This window comes from Lepus europaeus, chromosome 2 (genome assembly GCF_033115175.1).
Source record: "Lepus europaeus isolate LE1 chromosome 2, mLepTim1.pri, whole genome shotgun sequence".
Taxonomy (NCBI): domain Eukaryota; kingdom Metazoa; phylum Chordata; class Mammalia; order Lagomorpha; family Leporidae; genus Lepus; species Lepus europaeus.
This window is the reverse complement of record NC_084828.1, coordinates 78,636,962-78,656,948: the sequence shown is the minus strand read 5'-3', so window position 1 is coordinate 78,656,948 and position 19,987 is coordinate 78,636,962. Positions and strand designations below refer to the sequence as shown.

Genomic DNA, 19,987 nt, shown 5'->3' with positions numbered 1-19,987 from the left:
ATGGGGAGATAGTGGCTTGGAATTGGATGACGGCAGTGCTGCTACAAAAGAGAAGATGGACTAGAACATTGTAATTTAAATGATAGGACTTGGTAGTGTAGAATAACTGTGTAAATAAATAGCCTTTGTGAACCAGAGATGCTTAAACAGAGATCTGATACAGAGGGCAGGTAATGTGTTTGAAGATGACTGACAGGCCTAATGCAAGCTGCCGGCTTCTAGGGCTAGTGCTACAGTGAAAAGTGAGGCCTGGAGAGGTGTGCGCTGGTACAGGATGAATGATATGAGAGGAGTGAGAGGGACAGAGAATTGAAATTTTCTAATTGGTTCATGTGTGTCAAGAGAGGGCAGTAAAAGAGAAAATGAGATTACAAGATCACCAACTCCAGAGAAGGTATTATCAGTGATAGCAAGTGTAGCCTAGAGGTTGGAAAAATGAAGACTTAACTCCTTCCAGTTCATTTTTAACAGAGGGAAGGGTGCCAGCAGTGAAGGTGGCTTAACAGTTATAATTAGCATCAAAGACATTTTAATAAGTCCTGTAATGTGCCTTTCCCATTTACATTTTTTTCCCATTTAAATTGTTCTTTACTTTTAGACTGTGATAGATGCCAACATTTTCCCAGCCCTCATTAGTATATTACAAACTGCTGAGTTTCGGACAAGAAAAGAAGCAGCTTGGGCCATCACAAATGCAACTTCTGGAGGATCAGCTGAACAGATCAAGTAAGTACTACTCAGATAGCAATCTTGTAAATTAAAGGAAAAAGTACTGTGTTTTGTATCTCCCCTAGTCCCAAATTACCTAGATTGGAGGATTAGCTACATTTGAGGAATAAAATGGTAGATCTTATTAAATAAGAATGTTTCATCTGAACCCTTGGAAGATTGTTTTGTCATAATTATACCCATATGTAGATTAAATTCCCTATACCTTTCTCATTTCTTTTTCTGAAAATAATTCTGGGATGTGAAAAGTAAGGCTTTGAGGCAGTAGAAATACTTACAGGGTGGCAGCAATCAATTTTGGATCTAGTTGATCAGAAAGGTTACTTGTAGAACTTGGAACCCAATTTTAATAGGTAGCTGTTGTTATTTCTAGATTAGATATATTAATAGTAGATTTGGACCAAACTTGAAATAGAGGTATGCCTTGGAATAAAATGCCAAATTCAGAAGAAGCAGTTGTCTTCTAAAATATTATGATATTCAATAAAGGGAGAGATCTGTAGTAGTTTGAGATTTAAATGGTTCACTTGGTAGTAGCTTATAATGTTAATGGGTAGAGAAGGCATATATGTGGACAAGAATTGGTTCCTCCATGGGGCCGGCGCCGTGGCGCACTAGGTTAATCCTCCATCTGCGGCACCAGCATCCCATGTGGGTGCCGGTTCTTGTCCTGGCTGCTCCTCTTCCAGTCTGGCTTTCTGCTGATGGCCTGGGAAAGCAGTAGAAGATGGCCCAAGGGCTTGGGCCCCCACACCCGCATAGGAGACCAGGAGGAAGCACCTGGCTCCTGGCTTCGGATCAGCGCAGCTCCAGCCATTGCGGCCATCTGGAGAGTGAACCAATGGAAGGAAGACCTTTCTCTCTGTCTCTTGCACTGTCTGTAACTCTACCTGTCAACTAAATAAATTTAAAAAAAAAAAAAAAAAAAAAGAATTGGTTCCTCAAAGGCGCATCATATAATTAAATGCTAAATTCTGGATGAAGATAGGAAAAAATTTTCAAATAGAAAACAAGTAATGATGACGAGAATAGGGGAACCTTACTTTATCAGACAAATATAGCTACTACCTATATTGTTGAACTGTGGATTAAATTTAGGTACTCAATAAATGCTAATTTTTATTGTTCTGCTTGGAATTTAATAAAGTCCTGACAAATTTCAGAAATTGATTTGGCATAGATGATAAAGAAGTAACTTAAACAATAGCATTACAAACAGATTAACATATACAGTATGTTATGAATGGCTGTTCAAGGAAGACTTCGGGGCTGAAGTTGTGGTGTGGTGGATTAGGCTGCCGCCTGTGACAGCAACATCCCTTATTGGAATGCCTACTTAAGTCTGTTTTCAATCCAGCTTCCTGCCAGTGCACCTGGGAAGGCAATGGAAGATGCCCAAGTACTCAAACCCTTTCCATCTATGTGGGAGATCAGATTGGAGTTCCTGGTTCCTGTTTTGGCCTGGCCCAGACCTAGCTGTTGTAGCCATTTAGGAAATGTACCAGTGGATGGAAGATAATTCTGTCTGTCTGTCTGTCTGTCTGTCTCTCTCTGTGTCTCCCTCTTTGTCTCTCGTTCTGCTTTTTAAATAAATAGGTTTTTTTTTTTCTTTGGTCTTTAAAAACATTGATCTTTTAGGTCTTTATCAGAGTCTAATATTCTGGTTCTGCCATCACCAGATAGTAATAACCTGGAGTTACATGATTATTTGAGTAAGCTTTATATTTAAACTCTAATTTATAATTATTAGTTCCCTCTATAATTTGCTCTATTGGAGGACAGTAGAATTGCTATTATATACCTTCCCCCCACCCCCTTTTTGTTTTTTAAGTGTTATTTATTTGAAAGGCAGACAGATACAGATCTTCCATCCACTGGTTTATTTCCCAAGTGGATACAATGGCTGGGCTGGGACAGCCTGAAGCCAGGAGCCTGGAACTCTATCTGGGACTCCCACACAGGTGGCAGGTACGCAAGCACTTGGGCCATTGTCCTCTACTTTCCCAGGCACATTAGCAGGAAGCTGGATCAGAAGCAGAACAGCTGGGACCTGAGCAAGTGCTCTGATACAGGATGATGAGGTTGTAAGAAGTGGCTTAACTTGCTATGTCACCCCCAACTTTTTTGTTTTTAATATTTGTTTATTCTCATCTACCTGAAAGGCAGAAAGAGGGAAAGATGGAAGGAGGGAGAGAGAGAGAGAGAGAGAGAGAGATCTTCCATCCTCTGGTTTACTCCCTGAATGCCTGCAGTAGCAGGGGTTGGGCCAGGATGAAGCTAGGAGCTGGAAACTCCATCTGGATGTCTTACATGGGTGGCAGGGACCCAAGCACTTGAGCCATCATCTGCTATCCCCCAGGATGTATTAGGAAGAAGCTGGACGGGAAGTAGAGCAGCTGGGACTTAAGCAATGTGGCAAGCTGGTGTCTGAATCTGTGGCTTAAACTACTGTGCCACGTGCCTATTGTCATCCCTCTTTGAAACTCACCATATTTATAATGTGTTAATTATCAATTTCCTAGTGATCTCTTCTTGCCCAACTTGAAAGAGTTTTTTAAAAATATTACAGTCCAAATTATAGAAAATAAACCGATGCCATCACTGATAAAAGACATGTATTAAGAAACTGCTAGGCCGGTGCCGTGGCTTAATAGGCTAATCCTCCACCTTGCGGCACCGGCACACCGGGTTCTAGTCCTGGTCGGGGCGCCGAATTCTGTCCCAGTTGCCCCTCTTCCAGGCCAGCACTCTGCTGTGGCCCGGGAAGGCAGTGGAGGATGGCCCAAGACCTTGGGTCCTGCACCCGCATGGGAGACCAGGAGAAGCACCTGGCTCCTGGCTTCGGATCAGCAAGATGCGCCGGCCGCAGCGGCCATTGGAGCGTGAACCAGTGGCAAAAAGGAAGACCTTTCTCTCTGTCTCTCTCTCTCACTATCCACTCTGCCTGTAAAAAAAAAAAAAAAAGAAAAAGAAAAAGAAAGAAACTGCTAGGCTATCTTCCTAAGAAGTTATCCTATTTTGCAGTCTAAGCAGAAACAAAGTTAGTTTTGGTATTAAGGAAATGCTGGCATCATGAAATAAGCTAAGAAGTCTTCTCTCTCTTCTGTTTTCTAGAAGGGATGGTAGAACAAGTTTCATTTTGTCTTTAAATGTTTGGTTAAAATTCACCAGTGAAACCATCTCCTGGTGCTTTGTAGTTTGGAAGGTTATTCAGTATTGACTGAGTTTAATACATATAGACCTATTAAGATTATCCATTTCTCCTTGTGATTTTTGATAGTTTACATCTTTCAAGAAGTTGATTTGTTTTATTGTCCTGGTTGTCAAATTTGTGGGTATAGAGTTGTTTGTAATATTTCTTTATTGCCCTGTTAATGTCCACGGGGTCATAAATGATGACTGTTTTTTCTTTTGTGGTCCCAGTAATTTGCCTTTTTCTTAAGGTTGGTTTGCCTAGCCAGAGATTTATTTTTATATATTTTTGAAACTTAAAAATATAGATTAGCACTTACAGTAAGTTCAAAATGATGCTATTCACATCCACAGAATGCAACCAGATTCATCATCTCTGCCTCTCTGCACACAGGGGAAACCAGAATGATACAAAAGGACATGAATATCTGCTGTGATTATGGTGTAGAGATCTCATATCTCTGTTTCATCCTTTAATCTTGATTATATTCTATCTGGATTAAAGGAAAAATACTGGCTCTAGAGGCGTCCTTACATTTGTTTTGTAATTCCATATGGCCTTTTTGCAACTTGTTATTAAGATGCTAATCATGTTTGAAATATTTGGCCTTTGGGGCTTGCGCTGATTTAAGCACCAAGTGTGTCATGTTTGAGAGGTATGACTACCTACAGAAACAAAGATGAAGTTAATTAAAACTATATTGTTTTGATGAGCTGCTTATAGTCAAAGCAGGAAAGTATCCCAGTTTTTTAGAATCCAAAAACTGGGGAGAAATCAATCAGCCACAGGCTGGCTTTGATTAATTTATGTGTAGCAAGTTGTAGCCTTGAGGCTGGACAGGTGCTTATTTTCTCTGCAGTGAGTTGTGAAGGATGATTCACTCATTTTGTAAAAGTTTTATGAAACAAAGTCTTGTTTGGTTAAATTGTTCTTTGTATTAACTTTAGGTATCTGGTAGAACTGGGTTGTATCAAGCCGCTCTGTGATCTCCTCACAGTCATGGACTCTAAGATTGTCCAGGTTGCCCTGAATGGCTTGGAAAACATCCTAAGGCTTGGAGAGCAAGAAGCCAAAAGGAACGGCACTGGCATTAATCCTTACTGTGCTTTGATTGAAGAGGCTTATGGTAAGATGCTTTGATTGAAGAAGTTTATGGCAAAGAATTAATTGGGTCATAAATGTAGTTCAGTAACAACATTAACACCACTGCTAGGCACTGGGGGATATAATGACTGCTTTTATGGAAATTGTTGCTTTTACAGACTGGATGTTACTCTTCTATTTTGTTGTTGTTAAGATTTATTTTTATTTATTTAAAGGGCAGAGTTTACAGAGAGAGAAAGGGAGAGAGATCTTCCATCCACTGGTTTACTCCCCAAATGGCTGCAACGGCCAGAGCTGGGCCAGTCCAAAGCCAGGAGCTTCTTCGGAGTCTCCCACATGGGTGTAGGGCCCAAGCGCTTGTACCATCCGGGACTTGAACTGGTGCATATGTGGGATGCTGGCATTGTAGGCAGCGGGTTTACCTGCTGTGCCACATGCTGGCCCCTTTTTCTATGTATTTTTAAGATGGCAGTCTATAGTATAGGTTTCAGATGTAATTCCAGGAATCATTTCTGTGGTATCACTTGAGGTATTAGAGAATCTACCTTTATATCAGGCGTGGGAGACCATTTTTCTGCCAAGGGCCATTGGATATTTATAACATCATCCATAGGCCATCCAAAATTATCAACTTAAAATTAGTTAGCCTGCTGTAGATTAATTGAATTTTTTGTCACCTGCAGTTGCCTTGTCAGGGCTACACCAAAAGATTTCACCAGCCTTATGTGGCCCACGAGCAGGATACACCCCACCCCTGCTTTACATCGAAGAAGGAAACATACAGTAAAATGTAGCTTACCTGAAGTTTTTCATAAAGATTTTCCTTTATTCTTTCTAGGTCTGGATAAAATTGAATTCTTACAGAGTCATGAAAACCAAGAGATCTACCAGAAGGCCTTTGATCTCATTGAGCATTACTTTGGGACCGAAGATGAGGACAGCAGCATTGCACCCCAGGTTGACCTTAGCCAGCAGCAGTACATCTTCCAGCAGTGTGAGGCTCCTATGGAAGGTTTCCAGCTTTGAAGCAATACTCTGCTTTCTTGTTCCTGTGTCACACCAGGCTACCCAGTCAAGTCCTCTTGTGGAGCCCACAGTCCTCATGGAGCTAACTTCTCAAATGTTTTCCATAATACTGTTTGCGCTCATTTGCTTGCCTTGCGCACCTGCTCTTTACACACATTGGAAAACCTCTGGCTCTCTGTGGTGGAATATCCTTCTAATAAAAGGGTAACCAGAGCGGCCCACTCTCTTATGGAAATATCCCTAGGCTTTGGAGATCTGCACTTATTAGAATCATGGGAATACACACATTAGTGTGGCTCCCTTTTTTTGTAGGGGAAAAAGAGGACTCCTCATTCCCTTTAAAGTGGGGAAAAGAAATACTGACATTAAAGATGAAACTAAACCTTTATCTTGAATTTCTCACAGCTACTTGCGACAGGGTGATGTTTAGACCCGATGCATATACTTCAGAATACTTCTCATGAGTTCTTCCACACTGAACCCTTGGATACCTGGTGGCTTTTTCTAGCCAGATTTGCATTAATCCTTACTGAGATTGGATGGTTTTCTTTCCTCTATTGGCGCCATTCTACAGATATTAAAGTTAAACCATCCATTCCCTCACCTTCAGCCTTCAGTGAATGTGCTTTCTAGTTGTCAGGAATGCTGAAGAATTAACACTTTGACTCTTAAATGTGATACAGGTTTGCAGATTCCCTTAAAGCAGAATGAAGAGGAGCACATATTAATTTGTATGGCTTCTCTGGTCTTAATGTGTCTTAGGATTTGGAAGTGGTTCAATTCTAACATTGATATGAAGATTTAGAATCTTAGTGATCAAAAGACCATATCCTATTATTCAATACAAAAGTAAGAAAAACAAGAAATATAAAATATCCCTCTAGTTTTCCCAGACTCAACCAGTGTGACTAGAGGTTGTGTTTCTGCACTAAAGAAATGTTTCAGGCTTTGTGGTCCTGATCAAGGTCCTCATTAAATTGGAGCTCACCTTAGGTGCTTTCCCCTCTGTGACTGGCAGATTACACATACAAAGGTAACTTAAGGATTTTCTGTCTTAGTCAAGTGCAGCTTGATTTTAATGTATTCATGCTGCACATATGGTATCTTTAATGTAGCATCCTTAAAAAATAACTGTCTTCTCAACATGACCTGCTCAACCCAAACTAAGGGCAGTGGTCTTCTTCTTATGACCTCAGTGTTCCCGGATCATATTATTTCATCTCCTACTAGTACTTCCTCCCTTCTCCAGTGAAAACAGTGTCCACCTTCTGGCTCATTTAATGACAACTGCAATCTGTACCTGCAAATGGCGCTTCCAGTACTGTGTTCACTGATCTGCATCTGTCCTTGGACTGGAATGAAAAAAGAAGCTTAATTGCCAAGAGAACTGCAGACATTCAGCCTGACTTCTCGGTGCTAGCTGGCCATCTTGACTCAATGTTGGGATACACTATCAGAGAAGATTGTTGATGTGCTATCGAAATGAATCCTGAAGGAAAATTTGCTCACTTCGGTTTCAGAGCGTACCCTTTTAAACCTCTTTAGACTTGTCTTCTCGAATTCATTATAACCCCAAAGTGTAAGAACTATTTGGAAGTTGCCCTGACAAGCTATTACACATCTCTGGTAAATCCTGCTGAATGTAAAGGATGTGCAGAGTTTTCATACCTCATCATGATGTTATCTAAGCAGCCAGCTTATGTGACCTGATTTAAACTGTCAGAAAATCCACTTCCCTCAAACTAGAAAGATTCAAAGACAAAGGACATTGATCAGCCAAGAGTGTGACACATTCTTCGCATCTAGTCTGTAGTTGTGTCTGTGCTCTGGGATGGATACCGTCTGATGTCTGTTATTGGTGGAGCAGCCACTGCAAAACTAGTCAACTCCCATCTATAACTGTTACTTTTTCTAGTGCTGCTTTGTGCTGAGAGAACATTTTAGTTTACTGCACTTGACCTGTAAAAGACTTTTGATTCTTTGTAATTTTAGGGGTAAATTAGGTGGTTAATTTAAAGAACTTTCAATGTTGCCTTTACATCACATTAAAATATAACTTCTTTCAGAGGGGTAATAGAAGCACTGATTCATAGTAAAAATCTTGTTTTTAGCTTTGACTTTTTGTGGCTGAATTTTTTTTAATTGTAAATTACTGGTAATGTCATTTCTATAGGATGTTTTAAATTATGTACCTTCTATTAGATGGTTCAGTTTCATTTTATAAACCAATTTAAATGGAAAAAATAAGCACACAAAATTATCTCCCCACGTTAGTTAAGAGTAGTATGTGGTGGGAATTTTTGCTAGCAGTTTCAGGTGAATGAAATTTAATTCAGTAAGTGAATTAAAACAATCCACTTACCTGACATCTATTTTATCTAAAACTGACGAATTTATCTTGTTCTTATCTGCGGAGTAGTTCATGAATCTTAAGATCTGAACTAATTTTTTTTTTACAATAAAATGATTTTTTTAATTATAAACATTGGAATTGGCTAAAAGTTAAATCCCAGTAAAAACTCAGATGTGTTGAAACTCGCTGGTGCTGATAGAGCAGCCTTTTTAGGAATGGCATTTTAAGGGGTAACAGTAAATCCTGTTTTTAACTCTGCCTGGAAGAGTCAGTTAATTCAGTTATTGAATACCTTATCATTAAGGTGTTGCCTATTACAAAAGCATGTTAATTCCACCACAGGAATACATACTCTGGTAGTTTTATGTACTAATTAAGGGAGAGTGGCTTTGTTTTTCCTTTCCTTTTTTTTCCTCTAAACTTTCTAAGTATTCAGTGTGATGAGAGCTGTGGTGGGGGGGAAAATATCTTCAGAGAATTTGGGATGTAAAGGCTTCTGGGATGAAAGGACCAATGGGTTGATCCTGTTGGGTTGAGAAATACCAAGGAAGGTAAACAAGATAGGAAGAAAAGTGAGATGCAGGAGACAGAATTCTCTGTGAAATGCTTTGATTCATGTTCTTGTCTAATCAAGACAGTTTTCCACTTTGACCTGTGTCATTGGTAATGCTTTTGAAAACACTGTTGCCCTAGGATTGTTTTTTTTTTTTTTCATACACCAGAGGGAAGAAGTTGATTGGGCTCTGGGTTGTTTTCAGCATTGTCACAAAGAAAAACATTGGCACTTGTCCAATAACAAATCTGAATTATTCCAGGTTGCTACTGATTCCAGAGAAAATATGTAAGTATATTTTATAAACAAAACTGTCAACCAAACCCTCTGTTGTACATGGCTACCCACAGGCAACTTTGAATTTACTTCTCTAGTACTAATAAACGTTTCAGCTATTTAATCCCCTAACTTGGGGTTGTATTATGAAAAGGTTTTCCTTGGGTCAAGGGATTTCTTTTCTTTCTTATTGATAAGTTTTGTGAAAGTTTTCATATCAGTAGGCAAGTCTTATCTGTTTTAGAGGGTGGGGCTTTTATGTATATTGGAAATTATGTATAAGGATGGTTTCAGTGAAAAAGGACATTAAGAAGGGGGCATCATTTGCTTTCAGCTTGTATGCTATATGCTACACCTCCTGCATTCTAAAATTTGCTCATTTTCAGATAGGTTTGCTTATATGGAAGTCTCAAATCTGGATTTTTGGCCATCTAAATTAAGAGAAACATTTCCTTATGTTATGAGGTGAGCAGATTAATTAAATGTGTGAGATATATATGTATACACACACACACACACACACATAACACATGCCCAGTTGGGAAATATTTTGAACTGTCTTACTATGAAAAGTAATTAAAAGATAAATTGAAGGCCAGATGTGTGGTACAGTAAGTTGATTGTAATAGAGTATTCCATACTTTAATGGCAGAAAATAATAGGTTATGAGAATATACCAGGTACTAGGACATCAGAGTAATGCATGGTGAAATAAAGCAAGTATTTCTACGCTGATTAAAAATATCAGATTGTTCTTGAACATAAAATGCATCTGGAAACTTGGGTTAAGAAGAAAGAATTAAGAGTAGACAAAGTGGCATTCTGTTTTCAACTGAGTATGGTCAGACCAAGTCCCCGTGTGTTTTTATCTATTTCAAATAAAGGCAGTTTGTCTCTGTTTAAGCACCTATTGCATTCCAGGTAGTTGGCTAAGAGCTTTCTCTTTTTCTTAATGCTCTTTGAGATAGATAATTATCACTGTATTATGTCTGACAAAAATCAAGACTTAGAAGAAACAACTTTGCCCCTTGCATATTCTGTATCTTGAAGGAAGCAGTGGTCACGCGGTAGGTAGTTCTGTGCCCAAGGACTCCTGGAACTACACTTTGAGCAGCCACAGGTGGGCTAGACTCTTTTTGTTAAACATTCTTCCTTCCTCATCATCAGCACCCTTAAAGTGACTAAATGAGGTATAGGTTACATAATCTGAGGTGGAGGCCCTTTCAGTCCGAACATTTTTCTCCTTTGGTGCTAAAATTCTAAATGACAGTTAACTACAACAACCAGGGTTAAAAATACTAATATGCAAGTGATTGATTGAATATATCTGCTTAATGGCAAAACTAGTGGAAACAAGTTTCCATTCAAATGCAAATATAGATGGTATTGTGATAGGCTTTGGAATGAAAAACTGCTTTAGAAAGCAGTGCCATGATGTGAATTTAATACAGCCTACTACTTCCTAAAAGAGTATCAAAAATTAATAGAATCTTTTAACATATTGGTTGTTAGTTTATGCTCACCTCAAGTCATTTTGACCACTCCATGTCCTTTCTCAAAGAGTTCTGGTAACTTTGGTTTGGAATGGCTCTAGTGATTCTTTGTGTTTGACTGCCTTCCATCAGGCCATGGGTGAGTGCCTTGGACATGGTAGACATTCAGTGAATACTAGACGAAAGCAGGCATTTGCATCTGTGTGATAGAGTAAAGGGTACTTGTTGACGAAAGAAAATTCAGAGGAATTCCTCTATGCTGTTGTTTGATATTACAACTCATTGTCAGTGTTTCAACATCTAAATTGATGTGTAATTATCTTTCAGGAGAAATAATGTGAACTGAAATTTACAGAAGCAAGTACTGTCATAGTAGAGGTTTGTTAATTAAAAGCAAACCAAAAATTGTCTTCTTGGAAAAATTGATGAGTGTGTTCTCTAGGCTAACTGATATATAATCAATCTCATCTATGTATATATACCCAGAATACCTCATCAGTCTGTTCTGGCAAAAGTTAAAAAGGTTTGTAAATTACAACCAACGTCTGGAAACTGGTGGTTGTCCTGGGCTATTAAACAGGGATTTTTCTTTTTTACATATTATATGTGTTGCACAAGACCATTTTCCTTATCCATTCCTCCAATTTAAGTGACGGGTAGAAACAGAAAGTTGATATATTCATTCCATGACTACTTTCCCTTTTTTTTTTTTTTTTTTGAGAGTCCACTTTCCCAGTATTTTTCCTGAAAGCAAAGTCTTGTAGTAAAACGTAGTGTTAGTTTCTGCAGACTATAGTTGTTTCATCTGAGGTGAGAAGTTGCTGCGTTCAAGTTTGTTAAAGCTAGCTTGGATGACTGTTGCCCCTATTTCATTTGCATTTTTAAAAAAGTCACTGTTTAATTTCAAATCAACATATAGTCATTGCTGTGATGGAGACTGTTCTTGAAAAAAAAAATAAAAATTCCTCTTTAAATTTCCTCATCCATATCCTTTTAAGCAGAGGAAGCTGATGGAGTCCAGTGGGTGTACTGCGCATGGCCGCAGCATGAAGATAAAGTAATGAGTTAAGGAGAAACTAGAAACCCCAGAGACTACGGTGGTGGAGAGAGAGCAGTATAGGGCTGGAGAGAGAGCTGGCTATAGTGGGATATAAAGTGGTGTGGTAAGAACTGAAATCTATCTAAACCATACCACCCTTAATGTGATGGATCTCATCTTAGAAGTAAAGGGGTCTGGCCCAAGTGTGCTTGCATGAGAGCTAAGGGATGGAGTTTGCCAAGATTAAGTTATGGTTACGAGGAGAGTGTCAGAAGTCAGCAGTGAATCTTGGTTTGCTGGGCACATGGTTTATATTTGCATATCACTTAACACCTGTTCATTGTTGTAGTGCTTTTAAAAATGTCCCAGTTTGGGTGACTATAGGGTCACCCCATAGTGAGGCCAAGTGGGTTTTTGTGTATTGGCTAGTGTTCCTACTTGGATCTGAACATGGTTCATAACATGTTCTGTTATGCTCTCTTCTGAGGAGTGGACTTGGTAGTCAAGAGTTTCTGTGTTAGTCAAGACATTCCTTAATATAGGAATCACTGCAAGACCATAGTTAGCTCTAACATACTAAAAAATATCTGCCCCATTTGTTTTATTTTTTATTTTTTTTGACAGGAGGAGAAAGAGAGGTCTTCCTTCCATTGGTTCACCCCCAAAATGGCCGCTATGGCCGCGCTGATCCGAAGGCAGGAGCCAGGTGCTTCCTCCTGGTCTCCCACATGGGTGCAGGGCCCAAGCACTTGGGCCATCCTCCACTGCACTCCCGGGCCACAGCAAAGAGCTGGACTGGAAGAGGAGCAACCGGGACTGGAACCCAGTGTGCAGGCGCCGCAGGCGGAGGATTAGCCTAGTGAGCCACGGTGCCGGCCCCATTTATTTTAAACATTTCTAATTTTGTTTTTATTTATTTCAAAGGCAGAGAGAGATTTGGGGAATGAACAGCTGAGGTTGAGTCAGGCTGAAGCCAAGAGCTGGGAACTCCATTTGGGTCTCCCACATAGTAGACAGGGACCCAAGTACTTGAGCCATCACCTGCTGCCTCCCAGGGTGTACATTAGCAGGAAATTGGAATTGTATATGGAGCTGGGACTTGAACCCAGCCACTCCATATGGGTTGGGAGTGTCCCAAACTGTCTTAATTTCTGCTCCAAACACCATCCTCTCTGGCAGCATTTCTATTTAGAATATTTGCAGACTTGACAGGTACAATGGGAATAAACCAACTACAGATGAGGATTTTTGACTGTTGGACTTTTATGGGAAATTTAAAAGAAACCTCACTGATTTCTACAGGGAGGAAAATTCCGAGTCACCTATTTAGTGAAGATTAAGGGCAGCAAAAATAGAAACCATTAAAAAGGGAACTGTATGATAATTTTGTTAGGAAACCCCAAATGCAAGTCTCTAGTGATGGTTTCCACCACTTTGGATTTGCTTGTTTTATTAGCATTCCTGGCTCCTACAGTCTTCTATGCCCCTGCCTCCACCCAAGGAAGTAAACAAATTCAAATCCTAATTCATTAGGACTACGTGTAAACAAGTCTTAAACTAGTTATATTCATAGCTTTGATTTTCTTTACATGACTTCCTGATGCTTTTGTTTAAAAAAAAAAAAAAAGTGGGTTCAGATTTAGAGAAAACCTGGATATTCCTAGCAATACTTTTTTTTTTTTTTTTAAGGATTTATTTTATTTGAAAGGCGGAGTTAAGAGTTATAGGGAGATCATCCATCCACTGTTTCACTCCCCAAATGGCTGCAACAGGCAAGGCTGGGCCAAACTGAAGCCAGGAGCAGCTTGCAGGTCTCCCACGTGGGTGCAGGGGCCTGAGCACTTGGGCCTTCTTCCACTGCTTTCCCAGGCCATTATTCCCAGAGAGCTGGTTCAGAAGTGGAGCAGCCCAGATCCATTTGGAATGCCAGTGTGGCAGGTAGTGGCTTCACCTGCTACACCACAGCTGGCCTCAGAACTGAATTTAAGCTATGTCAAAGGAAAGAAGTTTCTTCAAAACATTAGAGGGGAGTTCATAGCCGGCGCCACGGCTCACTTGGCTAATCCTCCGCCTGCGGCGCTGGCACCCCAGGTTCTAGTCCCTGTTGGGGCGCCGGATTCTGTCCCGGTTGCTCCTCTTCCAGTCTAGCTCTCTCGAGTTCAATGGAAAAACTCCTTAAAAATAGTTGTGATTGGCTGGCGCCGCGGCTCACTAGGCTAATCCTCTGCCTTGCGGCGCCGGCACACCGGGTTCTAGTCCCGGTCGGGGCACCGATCCTGTCCCGCTTGCCCCTCTTCCAGGCCAGCTCTCTGCTGTGGCCAGGGAGTGTAGTGGAGGATGGCCCAAGTGCTTGGGCCCTGCACCCCATGGGAGACCAGGAGAAGCACCTGGCTCCTGCCATCGGATCAGTGTGGTGCGCCGGCTGCAGCGCGCTACTGCGGCGGCCATTGGAGGGTGAACCAATGGCAAAAGGAAGACCTTTCTCTCTGTCTCTCTCTCACTGTCCACTCTGCCTGTCAAAAAAAAAAAAAAAAAAAAAAAAGTTGTGATTAGATATGAATGCTCCAAGTGTTTTTTTTTCTTTTTTCTTCCTTTTTTAAAGGCAGAGTTAGGGAGAGTTCAAAATGTTTTAAAGATTGTTCCTCCTATTCTCACCACCTCAGAGTGTTTATACCATCTATTTGCTAAAGCGGAAATATTTATTCCAGGTTTATGTAAATTTCAAGCCATTCTGAAATCAAAGCAGTGCAGATTTTCCTAAAGACGATTCATTATAGGTTGTCCTTTAAAATATTCCTGATGGGGCTGCCGCTGTGGCACAGCAGGTCATGCGGTGCTGGCGTCCCATGTGGGTGCCAGTTCCAGTCCCGGCTAATGCGCCTGTAAAAGCGGCGGAGGATGGCCCAAGTGCTTGGGTCCCTGCACCCATGCGGGAAACTAGGATGGAAGTCCTGGCTCCTGGCTTCAGCCTGGCCTAGCGTGGGCCCTTACAGCCGTTTTTTGGGTGAACTGGAGATTGGAAGATCTCTCCTTCTGTAACTCTGCCTTTCAAATAAAACTTTTTTTTTTTTTTGACAGGCAGAGTGGACAGTGAGAGAGAGAGACAGAGAGAAAGGTCTTCCTTTTTGCCGTTGGTTCACCCTCCAATGGCCGCTGCGGCCAGCGCATCGCGCTGATCCAAAGCCAGGAGCCAGATGCCTCCCCTGGTCTCCCTTGCGGGTGCAGGGCCCAAGCACTTGGGCCATCCTCCACTGCCTTCCCTGGCCTGGAAGAGGGGCAACCAGGACAGAATCTGGACTAGAACCCGGTGTGCCGGCGCCACAAGGCGGAGGATTAGCCTGTTGAGCCACGGCGCCGGCAACAAAACTTTTAAACAAATTGTGGAAAATGGAGTTAAATTTTTAAAAATTAAAATATGCCTAATAAGTATACAATAGGAAACCTTATGTTTCAAATGCTGTTTACTTGCGGGTGCACAGCAAGCATCATGAAAGCTGTTTGCCTTCTCACTTTAACTTGGCTACGGAGAATACCGTTAGCATTTTTTTAGGACAGCGTTCTGCTGCTCTTGCGCAATTTCAGGAATGGAGCAGGCTTCTGGCTTGGGGTACACCTATTTTGTTTCTAAGGGTAATTTGCATCTGAATAGCAAGTATAGGTTGCCCACTTTCACGGCATTAATTCCTAAGCCATTCAGCTCACTGCCCCCATCTCCCCGTGTAAGGGCCCTCTTAAACGTCCAGTGCTGCAGCAGTGCCCCTGGCTCGGGACGGCTGCTGACGTCCTTCCTGAAACGTTTCCCAGGATCTCTTGAGCCCGGGGTCGTTATCCGGACAGAAGCTCTGCCACACTTCCCCTGTCGTCTGCACATCGCCACTGGAAGGGGCAGGAGCAAAGCCTTCCGGGCTCCCGAAATGCGTGACGTTCGGGCAGCGCGCCTGCCAAGAGACTCGGGGCGGTTACCAAAAAGCAGTGTTCTGTGAAACAGACCCGCTGCTCTCCGCGCTGCCCAGGCCGGTCTGCAATAAACCTGCTTTCCCTACAGGCAGTGGGTCCTGGGAGTCCTGTGGGTCCAGTGTTGACGGAGCCCGGGCCCGAGCGAGGAGGCGGCCTGGGCGCTTTGCCATTGGCCACTTCAGTTGGTGATGCAGGAGGCGGGCCTTCCTTTGCGCGTGCGCTCGGCTGTCCTCACCGACGGCAGCCGCGGAGGCCTGTTGGTACCTGCGGCGAGCGGAGTGCCGGCCCGGGACTCGCAATGCCGGTGGCTATGTCGGTTTTCTTTTAGCTTCTGAAACGATCTGCTCCGGGCGGCGGTTCGGTCATCTTCCAGGACCTGGTCGGTCTGGTGGGGGTTGCAGTGTTTTCAGTGCGGAGCTGGGGGGACCGCCCCCGCCCGGCCGCCGATTTGGTTAGTACCTGCTGGCCGACGGCGCTTGGGAACCTTTTAAAAGTCTCTCTCAAGTATTTACCTGAAGAACGGGAAGGCCAAACCGTGATGCTGATTCAATATATGTCATAGTTAAGACGATCCAGACATTGGAATCGTTAACAGACGATTGTTTGATCGATGTTTTTACTTTCACTTTGCTGGACAGAAAGACGAAACTGGACTGCCCGTTTCAGGCCGGACGCCCAGCCACGCTTGTGGCTCGACGCCTCAGAGCCATGGCAACAGACGAGCCAGGAGACGCTAAGGCCCAGTCCCACGTCTCAGCTTCCAGTCAGCGCCAGCAGGTGCCTGCAAAGCCCAGCTACGCGCTCAGCTCCACCCTCGCGGGACACACGCAGGCGGTGTCGTCGGTCAAGTTTAGTCCTAGCGGAGAGTGGCTAGCCAGCTCTTCTGCTGATAAACGAATTATCATTTGGGGAGCATATGATGGAAAACTTGAAAAAACCCTGTATGGTCACAGACTGGAGATCTCAGACGTTGCTTGGTCGTCGGATTCCAGTCGTCTCGTTTCTGCTTCAGATGATAAGACGCTGAAGATATGGGATGTGAAGTCTGGGAAATGCTGGCGAACACTGAAGGGGCACAGCAATTACGTCTTCTGCTGTAATTTCAACCCCGCGTCCAACCTCATCGTTTCAGGGTCTTTCGACGAGAGTGTGAAAATATGGGAGGTGAAAACAGGGAAGTGCCTTAAGACTTTGTGTGCTCATTCTGACCCGGTGTCCGCTGTTCATTTTAACTGCAGTGGGTCCTTGATAGTGTCAGGTAGCTATGACGGTCTCTGTAGAATCTGGGATGCTGCATCAGGTCAGTGTTTAAAAGTGCTTGTTGACGATGTCAACCCTCCTGTCTCCTTCGTAACATTTTCTCCAAATGGTAAATATATCCTCACTGCGACTTTGGACAATTCTCTTAAACTGTGGGATTATAGCAGAGGCAGATGCCTGAAGACATACACAGGGCATAAAAATGAGAAATATTGCATATTTGCCAGTTTCTCAGTTACTGGTGGGAAGTGGGTTGTGTCCGGTTCAGAGGATAACCTGGTTTACATCTGGAACCTTCAAACTAAGGAGATTGTGCAGAAATTACAAGGTCACACAGATGTCGTGATCTCAGTGGCTTGTCATCCTACACAAAACATCATTGCATCGGCAGCATTAACAAGTGACAAAACAGTTAAACTCTGGATGAGTAACTACTGAACCCCACGGGGAACTGCGCAGTAGAGCTGAGGTGACCAAAAAACACCTGACTGAAGATGGCAGTTTCTCTCCCCTTTGGTTTTATATTTCTGTATAAATTTTTGAAAATTTTGAAATAACGCAAACTTTAAAAAATGACATGAAGGAACAGGTGTTTAGGTTAGTAGTTCAGATGCTTGCATCCCACATCAGGGCACCTGGGTTCAAGTCCCAGCTCTGGCTCCTGACTCCAGCTTCCTGCTAATGCAGTCCCTGGGGCACAGTGGTGATGGTTCAAGTAATCGGGTTCCTGCCACCCATGTGGGACCCATATTGGGTTTCCAGCTTTAGCCCCAGCCATTGTGGATATTTGGATGGGAGCTCTCGCTATCCTCTACTTCTTGATTTAAAAAAAAAAAAAAAAAGCCAGCTGGGAAAGCAAGCCTAGAATGTGGAGCTTCTGACGTGTCATCGAGAGTGTCAGCATTCATCGCGGGTGTCTGTATCTGGGTGGTCTCCTCCCAGTGACAGAGCTTCAGTGTATTTGGGGAATATTTACAAGTAAATATGTACTTGTTAACTGAGGGGAGCAGGGGAGTTTGGAGTAATTCCAAATAGTTCCAGGCATAAGCCTGGACTGGAAGTATATATCAGAGGTCACCACACACTTTTGGTGACATCCTGTATGATTGCATGGAACAGTCCACGGAATCAAATCTAGAAATTGGGAAAAATAAGTCACAGTTAGGTTCATTCAAAGAGTTTAAAATTTTCCATTTTTTACCAAGCGGAAAACAAACCAACCCAAAACAGGTGTCTGGATTTCGGTGAAGGAGCTCTCACTCCTGTGCTGTATTGTGCCACCCTGTGATTTTCAGGCAATCTGACATGTCAGGCTGGTGGGATGGCTCTCCTTCACAATGTGTCTGTCTCCTACCCACACTTCAAACTCAGCTCACTCATCACCACTTGCAGAGCCGTCACTTCCTGCCTGCCTCCAACCCAGCTAGCAGCTGAATTAGGTTTTCCTGCCTGTTCCCATAGCTTCTGTTACGAAGTTCAAAATACATTATTTACCGGTTTTTATTGTAATGGTTTCAGTTGGTTATGGTCTCTGGAGTTGGGAAGTGTATCTTAGTAATCTTTGTATTGTTGGTTTGTGTGTAGAGAAGGGGCTTAAGTCACGTTGGGTGAATGACAATGAATGACACCACATCTTCATTCCTTGCCTGCTTTTGATGAATTTTGGTATAAATTCCCCAAACTGTCATGTTAATTCAAAAGTACCTAACGACAGCCTCACATATTAACTTTGCTAAACAGTGCTTACAAGAAATATAGAGTAGAAAGTGGTTTCTGCCCACCTAACCTTTAGAGTTATGGTAAGCATAACAAAAATAGGCCAACAGTCATTTAACTGGAACTAACCAGGGAAACACTCTTCATATGGAAAGATGTCATTTTTACTGTATTAACATATTAGGTGAATATGTGAGATCAAATTCTCGCAAATAGCAAATGAGGCACAGGACAACATTCGTCTTTGATCCCCAGCAAAGCTCAGTACCACCTGCCATTTGGGAAATGTCTGTGATGGTGTCTGTGAGGACACGAGTGGTGCCCGGGAGCTCCACCGTGGGTCCTTGCTCAAGGTGTTCTGCACTCATCTTTCTCCCTGGGTCACATCTTCATTATCATGTACAGGATGTGAGCAAGGGATAGGTTTCCTGTGTTCACGTGGATGTCCACCGCAGGGTGGAGGCTTACTATTGCCCTGTCACCTGATGTCAAAGCGAGCCCTGCTTTGCAGTGGTAGTCATTTTGGACTGGAAATGTTTCAAGATAATTCTCTTTGATATTGCCCATTTTATTGCTGCTATTGCCATGGTAAGAGCAAGATGCTTATCTGATGGCATGAAGAAAGGTGTCCTGGAGAGAAATTGCTTTTAAATTCTGCACACCAACTTTCATCCTGTGAGCCTGCCATCCTGTTGCAATCTGCGTTATTCCTTATGTATTTCACAGCACCTTATGATGTTGCTCATTAAATTTTATTTGTTGACACATGTGAGGATGAGATAATTAGTTACTCGCAGAGGCTGGTAGTGAGGCTGCTGGGAGAACTATGATTAGTTAGGGACAGGTCTGGCTGAGTGATGTATGTTTAACACTTAATCAGACTGTCACTCCATGTTAACAAATGGAGAATACAACAACATGAGAAGTGATTGTATAAATTCTTGGGGGCATAACAACAGTTGTCAGCTTTAGTTGAATAAAACATTTTTATTGCAGTGAATCTCCAAGGTACAGCCTTTTAAAATGCATTTCAAAAGGTGAACATGGCACAACTGTTACTTAGGTGATTGTTTAGGTGTCCCAAAACAATCAAGGAAAACCGACCTTCTAATGGACAAGAACCAATGCTTTTTGTTTGCAAATGATAAAAATCAAAGCACTTGATCCCTAGGCAGTAGCCAAGATCCAACTACTATAAAGTGTACAGAGCACCACAAACACCAGATTGGGAGCCACAGGCAGTGTGTTACATTCTACTCAAGTATTTTTATTAAACCAAGTTCCCAAA

General features: G+C 42.4%; 2 protein-coding genes across 3 annotated transcripts in view; both read left to right on the top strand.

Annotated features, from left to right (window-relative positions):
* Positions 1–7,539, top strand: part of KPNA1 (karyopherin subunit alpha 1) — a 72,753-nt gene extending 65,214 nt beyond the window's left edge. For both annotated transcript variants that reach the window (XM_062208839.1, XM_062208842.1), the window contains exons 12-14: positions 599–726; positions 4,870–5,048; positions 5,865–7,539. In XM_062208839.1, coding sequence (XP_062064823.1) covers positions 599–726; positions 4,870–5,048; positions 5,865–6,052 — 495 coding nt within the window. In that variant the 3' untranslated portion in view covers positions 6,053–7,539. The remainder of the gene's footprint in view (positions 1–598; positions 727–4,869; positions 5,049–5,864) is intronic.
* An 8,420-nt stretch (positions 7,540–15,959) lies between these two features.
* On the top strand, positions 15,960–19,842 carry WDR5B (WD repeat domain 5B). Its single transcript, XM_062208833.1, has one exon. The coding sequence runs from the start codon at positions 16,432–16,434 to the stop codon at positions 17,419–17,421; it is 990 nt and encodes a 329-aa protein (XP_062064817.1). The 5' UTR covers positions 15,960–16,431; the 3' UTR covers positions 17,422–19,842.
* The last annotated feature ends 145 nt before the right edge of the window (positions 19,843–19,987 follow it).

Excerpts from the sequence above, each read along its gene's own strand:
- WDR5B (XM_062208833.1), top strand. The coding sequence starts at position 16,432 with ATGGCAACAGACGAGCCAGGAGACGCTAAGGCCCAGTCCCACGTCTCA.